The sequence below is a fragment of the Nelumbo lutea genome, chromosome 1 (genome assembly GCF_056320005.1).
Source record: "Nelumbo lutea isolate HS-2025 chromosome 1, American lotus-T2T, whole genome shotgun sequence".
NCBI classification, from domain to species: domain Eukaryota; kingdom Viridiplantae; phylum Streptophyta; class Magnoliopsida; order Proteales; family Nelumbonaceae; genus Nelumbo; species Nelumbo lutea.
In genome coordinates, this window is record NC_142684.1 from 194,096,880 (window position 1) to 194,106,534 (window position 9,655).

Below are 9,655 nucleotides of genomic sequence, written 5' to 3' on the forward strand. Positions count from 1 at the left end.
ATAATGTTGGCTAATCTGTGGCTGCATTGAGTTCACAAGCCACCCAATCACTATGTAATTCTCCTGCACCCATTTCTCATAAGAGGGATCCTCCTCTGGGGGAGCTTTCTTGCTCCCAGAGATAAACCCCCACTTTCCTCTACTGCAAATATGAATTTTTACGGATTGTGACCAGGCCAAATAATTGGTTCCATCCAATTAACTGTAGTTACAACCAACAAGGAATCAGTTGTAGTTCCCAAATTATGTCCATATTCAGCAGTGCTCTTGTTCTCAATTTCTAAGAAGTCCATTATGTAACAACTTCAATTAGGGTTTCGGCAAGCCTTCCAAAAGTGACCTGATTTCAAAGAACTCAGATTGGGTTGAAACAATAGCAAACACAGCAACACACAAACTCAGTTCAGATCTGACAGCCGTGAGAACCAAGTTCAGTGGCAACACTTTCAAGGAGTAAGAAACCCTGATTCAACCTTCAAAGACAACTAGCCGGCCTCCAAACAATATGTATCCTTGGTTCCCAACAATAATTTCCCAAGGAGAACAAAAAATACAGTCCACAGTACCTAAGAGGACTTTTTACAAACAATATGTATGCAACAGTCAACACTTCACTGTTAACCCAGTAGAAATCACTTCAAGAACACTCCGTCTAGGTCCAAGAAGTAGCTGAACTAAAGTAGAGGCTTATACCACTTACTTTAGATCAGTTTTCAGCAGTTTTGGAAGTCCAATAACAGCCGCACCACACTTCCAGAATAACCCAGAAATTTCTGAGTAGAATCAATCCAGCAACAATGGGCCGAATGGAGGTGTGCTTTGAATGCTTTAACAGTCCTCCCAAATAACAAAATAACTCAGCAACAATGGGCCAAATGGAGGTGTGCTTTGAATGCTTTAACAGTCCCCCCAGGCCGAATACTTTGCTCTCTGAGCTAGCTTCAAAATCCCCATTTTCTAATTTCAAATCAGGCTGGAAAACTTGCTCTCTGATTCTTCCTGGTCACCGAACCCTTCTCCAAGTGTATAGAAACTTGGGCACACTCCAATGACCTCCAAGAACCAGGCGAATGACTGTAAACATTCAGCCCTAGAACCTCCTCATGCAGTTGGCTGAACTAGAACCACATGAGGGACACGCCAAGCAATGACCCGCTCTGATACCAAGTTGAAAACAGTTCACTTGATGTATGGAACTGTTTGAGATTAGATGCAAAACAGAAACTAAACAAACAAGAGAGGAAGGGAAGAGAGAGAGCTGGCGGCAATGAGTGTTAGAGAGTGAGAGTTTCGAACTTAACCTCACTCTAACACTCTAAACATTTTACTAAGGTGTTAATTTTTGATAAATTACAGAGAGGCCCTTGAGTGGGCAGAAAAATACAAAAAAACAGAACATTAGAGTATGGGCCCAGAATAAGGCCCATAACAAAGAGAAACATAACAACATGAAATGAGAGTCTATGGGCCATTCGGCCCATCTCCTCTACAGATCTCATTTTATCACAAGCAAAATTTGCCTATAACCGCTTGATGAATCAAGCCACAGGAAAATGTCCTTTGAAATTTTTTATGGCTGAATTTCTCATAGTCTACTAGATCTTGTTCCTTTGCCTATTGATAACAAGTTTAGTTGTGATGCAGATGATTTGACAGGTCTCATCAATGATTTCATGCACAAGTTCAGAAGTACAAAGAGGCAGCTGGTAAACATTGGAGGCAAGTTGAGTTCAAGGAAGGGGATTTGGCATGGAACAATTTATGCAAAGAAAGATGATGGACCATTTCGAGTGCTTAAACACATTAGAGTGTATATCAAATAGAGTTACCAGATGACATGGATGTTTTGACTACTTATGTTGCTGATTTACAGTCATACTATGGAGATTATGGAGACCCAAGTAATGAACATTTTGACTCAAGGATGAGTCCTTTTCAACCTGGGGAACCTGATGCAGGAGAATATATTGAGCCATATGATGGTGAAGCACCAAATCATGACACCACCCCTTCTAGAAGAAGGTCGTCTGGGCTTACCAAGAAACATATCCTATTCCAACCATAGATGGGTGGTTTCCTTGGTAATAGTCCTTTTTTGTATTTCCTAGAATTGATTGAGTTACCTATGTAAACATGTTTTTAGGAGTAATCTCTGTTAGTTGTACCTCGGAAGTTGTTGATTAAGGTTTCCTAGGACATTTATGTAGTCATTAAAGAGGATGTCGGGTTCGCCAGTTCACCTCTAATATATACCCAATAGGTTGTGGCCTTGGCCTTGAGACAAATCAGTTTGAATTGAAGTATTTTCATTTGGGTTAACCCTTGAGCTTCTTCTCATTCCCTCTCTTCTTCCTCTTTGTCCACAACAATGCCATTGTGAAATAGAGTTGTAACTGTAGCTTTTGTTTCCCCTTCGCATCTCTTTTCAGATTGTGTTTCTCATCTCAACTTTGATATGGGACTCGAACTGCACTAACTTGACAAAATACAACAAAATTAGCAAATTGTGCTTAACCATAAGTAAATTCACACCGTTGGTTGTCCTCATTTTGTTCTAGAAAGGAAGTTCTTGACATGTCAATGTTCTTGAAGCCCAAAGATATGTTTATGGTTTTTGAAATTTGGGAAGTAAGAAAAGAAAGAAATCTACCCTGCTCCACAATTTTTTCAAGTCTCAGTAATGACAGTAATTATGCTAATGTTATGTCACTTTGAAACTTTTTGGAGATCTCATATTAGGTTCGACTATCTCATTTAATTTTCTTCTCATCCTTCACTTTTTCTGTTATTTTACATTTGGGTTAGGTTTGGATTCACATCAAGTTGTACAGAACTCCCATTTAATAAAGACCTATGACAATCAGTTTCATAAATAAGATATCTTGTAAATTCATAATATTTACCTTAGTCATGAAACCCTATGAAGTACGAACTATCATACATATAAAAAGATATTTCTCATGCATAATAACTGTCCTATGTTTTAACCATTTAAGTCCCAAAAATATGACCGTGAATTATAAAGACAAGAACAAAAAGAAATGCAATAGATATCTCTTATTCCTGCTAAGGACCAAAAATAATTATTCTGTCCACCAAATTCAGTAGAAGAGTAAACAAGAAGATAAAATAAGAAATAACTTACCTGTTCATAGACAGGGAAAGATATCCATTCAGGATAGTTAACACCACAAATTTTCTTCAGGTCATCTCTGCTAAGACACCCAAGAAGTTTTATATCAATTGCCTGTAGGTGATGACAAATGTAAGTATAATTGTTATACAACAATAATATACAAAAAAGGAGGAAATAAAAGTTAATAACATAGTTAAGGGAAATAATCAAGAGGAAATATTTCAAGGAAAGGGGTTCCAAATAATCATGGATGATCTGACTAGCATAGGGTAAGAATAAGTAGGATAAAATGCAAAACTGGAATTATGAAGTCTAGAGTCAAAATGTTTTAAGATATCTAGGACTCGGATAAAATATATGTGATTAAAATTTAGAAACAACATGAATGAGAATTGGAGAACAATTAGGGTTGGAGGGAAAAAGATACCTCAAAGTGACCACTTCTATTGCCTAGGCTCAATAATCCATTGCAAGAGAGATATTAAGAGGACATCACTAATGGAATTAGAGTGCAATGGATGAAATGGATAGATGCATCAAAAGTGTTGTGTGAAGAACATGTAATAATCAGATTAAAAGGAAAAATTTTTTATAAGGTGAATTGGCCATGATAGCCACTACTATGGTACAATAATGTACTATTTTGTCCCCTTGAAATAACTCACCACCTAAGTCATAGGAGATGCTTTTTAATATAGCAGCACAAACACATTATGCTTTGCTCTTTTTATTAAGAATAGTGTTTATGGCTACTATTGTTTTACTGATCTGTCTTATCCCAAATAATTAGCTCTTGTTGAGTGCATCCTACAAGAATTCATCAAATAAGTAGTGATAAATTTGATGGTACTTAATGAAGCTATGTGTAGGCAGTTAAAAAGTGATGCGTTACTTTGTTTCATAAAAAAGGAGGATCAGAAATGAGAATATCCATGGGAACCTAAGAATAGCTCCATGGGTGATAAAATGAAGGAAATTGGACTAAGATGGTTTGTATATATGCATAGAAGCCAACTTGTTAAAACAATTATAATAAGTTATAATGCAAGTTAAATAGTCAAGACTCAAGAAGAGGTAATGGTAGACCAAAAAGAAAAGAATTTGAGAGCTTATAATTTAACAATGGATATCACCCTTTGTAAGTGGAATCATGAAACAGAATTTCTATAGAGAATCCCATATGGTTGCAAACTTTAAGACTTTTTTCCTGAGTTCAATTATAAAGTATCATGGCAAGTATTCAAAGAACTTAATTAAATATCTTTCAAAGAAAAGTGCTACCACATCCTCACTTGTGAGGGTAATAGGCACCATAAATCTTCAATGGATAGGTCCAAAGCACTAGGGCCATATGGCTTTACCATGGCATTCTACCAGGATTGTTCGGACATAATAAAAAATGACCTTTTGGAGGTTTTCAATAAATTTTTTGAGAGGAGAGTAATAAATCCAGGTTTAAATAACACTTTTATCGCCTTGGTTCCTAAAAACAGTGGAGATATTCACCCTAAAGATTTTAGACCAATTATCTGTTAGACAGTGCATGCTTTTAGCTCCAATCGGCATGATGTACATTATGACATTTATTCTAAATGAATAAAGTACATATTTGATTCATGTTATTGTGGTACGTTTTTGTGTAATACCCTTAAACTGGACACATGAGACTCGTGTTAGTTTAGAATCTTCACAGCCATTGGATAGATCTGGGGAGATTTATCCTACCAAGGCTGACGCTGATGTGCCGCCAAGTTGGTTTGAGTGGCTTGTCTCAGCCGCCAGGGTGAGACCTGAGGTACATGCAGTGTGGGTTTTCTTGAAACCCTGGACGGGACCAAAATTGCAGTATTGCCTTGGACCTTGGAGATAGATGGGAAAAACTGGAATGTTACACCTGACCCCTAGACTCGATTATGATACTACACTAGGTGTCGGATTGGGTTGTCTTTGATGTGCCAACTAGTGAAATCCTTAGAGGGGGTCAAAACCTAGGTATGTTGGGACAGTCCGAGAATTCATCTGAGTGGGTGATCATAGTAATAGGTTCAACCCCTTGTCGGACAAAGTGAATGTTCGGGAAAATGCATTCTCTCTTATGGAAACCTAAACTGCCGGCAGTGGATTTCAAATGTGTTTGAAATTTGGTTTTGCAAAATATATTTATATAGAGATATACTTATATATATTATGGTTTCAAAATGTTTGCAAAAGGTTTTAATTCCCGGGATCCATGTGAGTAGAGAGTGCAGCATTGTACCTTGCAGCCGAGGGAGAGGTCCTCTCTTGTCGGGCAGTGTTTGATCATTGAGGGCTGAGAAGTTAAGTGTAAGACCATTAAGGGTTATACTTGATGGGCTAATCTTGCATCTGCCCACAGTCCTTGGGCCTTAATAAGATGGCTAGACCCAATGACCATTTAGTGTAAATGTTGGGCCCATTAATAGCCCATGGTTATGGACTCAGGGGTTCACTGTATTCAGTAGTGAATTCGGCCAGGCCTTGTAACAGAGGCTAGGCTGAACCCATGTGGCTGATGTGCAAATCAATGTTAGGGTCCCACGCCATACAAAGAGAGCCAAGCTAGCCAGCGTTAAAAGGAAGTGAGGCTGAAAATTTAATGGGCCTAAAAGCCCATTTCGAATTGGGTTAATTGGATTAATTAAATGGGGGCATATTTGGGTTTGAATCAGTAGATAAGGATAAAAGGATAACTCTTATCCACTTAAAGAGTCTAGATCCAAATAAAGATTTGGATCAGGAAACTCCTAATTTGATTAGGAATAAGTTGATTTTGAACTGCAGATAAGATAAGGGATTATCCTTATCACTTAAAGAGTCCAGATCCAAATAAAGATTTAGATCAAGAAACTCCTAATCAGATTAGGAGGTTGTCTCTTTAAGGATATAAATAGAAAGCAGGGCGGACCTAAAAAGGACACCCAGACACAACATAGAGAGAAGACAATTCAGTTATACTGATCTTGCCTTCAGTTCTTTTTCTTCCTTCTCTTGTTGCCCTACCCTGTTCGATCTCCAGTTCTTGGATCTGATCAAGATTTGATCTTGATATTGTTTCTTGGTAGAAGAAACAATTTTGAAGCTGTGCTCACTACCCCATTCGATTCTTGCTGAAGAATCACAAGTTCTTGGTGAAGAACTACCTGTTGATCCTACCTCATCCTAAGCTGTGTCATCTTTAGTGGAGGGAGGATTTGGTACTCTTTGTGTGTGAACACCTATGCTGGGAGGAGCTTTTTGCATGGATTCCGTATCAGGTATATCCCTCCCTAATCTTGGTTTCAGATTTGGTCCGGTTTGGTTACAAGAATGAACATTGAAAATGCAGTTTTCTAAATTGGGAATAGGATTCCCGGATGGGAGTAAAAAATTTTTTAAAATTTCGCCCAACCTTCCTGCAGGGTTCGGCCATCCATATGATGGATCTCCTATCCCTTCATTATCCTGGTGAACAATCTCTATAAATTAATAGCTAAGGCCCTTTCTTAAAGGATTAGAAAAGTCCTCCCTTCCATTATATCCCCTAATCAAAGGGCCTTTGTGCAAAATAGTGAAATTACGAATCAAACCTTGATTGCTAATGAATGTGTTGAGGAAATGAAGAGAACAAGGAAAAAATGATTAATCTGTAAATTGGACCTAGAGAAAGCCTATGACTTGGTTGTTGGAAATTTCTGGTTGAGATTTTGAGGCATTGTGGTTTTGTGAGAGATAGTTTAAATGAATATGGGGTTGCTTAAGAACTTGCCATTATTTAGTGATGGTAAATGATAGAGTGGTGGATTTTTTTTCCTGCTAGGTGTGGGATTAGGCAAGGAGATCCCCTCTCCTTGTTTGTTCACTCTTATTGTAGATTCTCTTAGTAGGATCATTTCAAGGCCAGACTTGAGGTATTTACCACAAGGGTGGAGAGTGGGGAAAGATAGAGTGCCAATCACCCATCTACAATTCGCATATGATACAATTTTATATTGTGAAGGAGATGAGTTGGAATGGGTAAAAAATCTAAAATTGTCGGTGCAACTTCTTACAAGAATGCCAAATTTAAAAATAAACTTTGAGAAGAGTTGCATTGCTGGGATTAACATGGTGGATGGGGAGATGATAGAGTGTGCAAACATATTAGGTTGTAGTTGTAGCATTGCCCAATGGCCTTTGACTTACCTAGGTCTACCTCTTGGAGCTAATCCAAAAGAAGTTCATTTCTAGAACCCAGTGATAGAAAGATTTTCAAAGAGGCTTGCCTCTTGGAAGAAAGGGTATCTATCCTTAGGTGCAAAGATAACATTGAGCAGATCTACACTATCTAACCTACCGGTTTATTACTTGTCAGTGTTCTAGAGGTGTAGGAAAGAGATTAGAGAAGAAATGTATTACAGAGATTCAGGCTATTTAGAGGTAAGTCTTCCCACAAAAAAAGTTGATGACATGAATAAACACTGCTCAAGCTCTTCTTGGCTCAATAGATTGGCAGAATTAAAACCAAGCATATGGCTCTCATACCTTGATAGAGCACTAACCCACAAGTTATTCAGTTATACAGGAGTTATCGACTGGAATGTCTACCACATATAGGCAAGAGAAGAGGAGAAAGGCAGGAACACCAAGTTTAAGAACTTCAGTAAACATTAGAAAAAGAATACTTATGATGTTTCAGGGTATATTGATGTTAGGGAAATGATGATAAAAACATAGAATCCTAAATTTGACGCAGGAACTGAAGAATATCAGGGCGTGGCAGCTGAAAAATTATAAACAACCTCTTGTGAAATAGCATCAAGGGTAGAGCATCTTGACTCCCATAACATAACTCCATACGGAAAGTTCAGCAGATATATATGAACAGGCTACAACAGAATGCTCGTCAATCACAGGTTGTTTGCTCTAAATCTAAGTGAATCAAACTTTGCAAAATCAACTCAATAGTTAAAGAGCACAAAAGCCAAAATAATTCAATTCTCTACGCTGTGGTACATCTCCCAGGCTTATAAAATGAAATATTCGGTAATTGTGCAAACAATAGAAATTAAAATTTGTAAGCCTAAATTCAGTAAAGAAATGGAAAGCAATATAGAATCCAAGAAATAATTCCAGAACCCCATAAAAAAAAATGAAACACCAAAAAGAGAAATTCTAGTTGTACCTTAGTGACACGATTGGTGCTTCGGTACCTCATCATATGGTACCAACCCGCCATCAATGCGATCCCAACGATCATCCCCATAAGAATTCCAGAAATCAAACCCATCCTCTCCGATTTTTACAAGAATTCTCGACCGGGGCAAAAAGAGAAAAGATAAATCGAATTCCCAAAGACAGAACAGACAATACCTTCCTTAATGATCAATGCGCATTCCTCACGGAAACGAAATCGACGTGGGAGAAAGGAGTTGCAGAGAGTAAGAAGAGAACGATAAGGAGAAATAGGAGACGAAAAAAGGAAGCTTTGAGATCGAGAGAGAGAGAGCCAGAGAGCAAATAGAAATGAGTGCAAAAGAGAAAGGAAATGAAAATGAAAAATGAAAGAAAGCAATCAATCACTCACTGCGCCCGTTATTATTTCAGGGGTTCGTTAGTGTCTTTTCTTCATTCATTCCCTCCATCTACAATTCTCCATAAATCATAACCACTACAGGATTAGAAATTAAAAATAAATTTTATTTTATGTTATGTCAAGTGGGCCATGGCCCACCATTGGATCAATCCTACTCAGGTCAGGCCCCACTTCGCGCCACTCCAATGGTAAACATCCGATTCTAGGATTCATACTGCTCAACTTTTTAAGGAATAATGGTCGTACTATCGCCAGCTGGACAGATGAGATCGCTTACATTGCTTTGAGGTTGAGAACGGTAAAGAGAGAATCAAAAAACCGTTACGAAAGGAAAGGCTTTTTCTAATAAAGACCAAAAGTAACTTAACCCGTGGCGCCAAAATATCTGACATCAAAAAGTCGTTATCTAAAAAACAGGCATACGCTGCGATTGCGAACACAGAGAATCAGGATAAGTAACCAATCATAAATCAATACGTCAGCACGTCAGCGTTACGTATATGTAAATGCCTAGCGACGACACTACAGAACATCTCTCAATGGTTACTTCTTGTAGTGAGGCGTGGATAGGTAATCCGAACTTGTATTTACATTCCATGAGAGGCGCCCCATAAATCCCCATACTACATCGTGACCTTGTATTGGGAACATCTCCCATAAGTATAGGGATGTCAATAAATGATAAATCTGACCCGACTTTATAGGGTTGGTTAGGGTTGAGTATATTTGGTTTAAGATCGGGCTAGGATTTTGGTTATTTGACCTGAGTTGGATTTGGGATTTTGTTGACCCGCTCCGTTAGGTCATGGTACCTTGCATATGTATAAAGTATTTTTGCAATTTTTTGATTTCTAACCTTATAGGCTTAAAGTTTAGGGGTTTTTATGATTCAGTCCACCCCTATGTGGAGTTAGGATTTCCTAGGGGGTGGACTAAATCCTGCCTGT

The 9,655-nt window shown here is 38.1% G+C and overlaps 1 protein-coding gene across 1 annotated transcript in view; it reads right to left on the reverse strand.

Moving 5' to 3' along the window:
* The window catches only part of LOC148880133 (calcium-dependent lipid-binding protein-like), a 39,627-nt gene extending 30,721 nt beyond the window's left edge, over nt 1–8,906 (reverse strand). Inside the window, exons 1-2 of the mRNA XM_088961967.1 lie at nt 8,298–8,906; nt 3,146–3,247 (exon numbers count right to left, since the gene is read on the reverse strand). Coding sequence (XP_088818093.1) covers nt 3,146–3,247; nt 8,298–8,402 — 207 coding nt within the window. The 5' untranslated portion in view covers nt 8,403–8,906. The remainder of the gene's footprint in view (nt 1–3,145; nt 3,248–8,297) is intronic.
* Nucleotides 8,907–9,655: the final 749 nt, after the last annotated feature.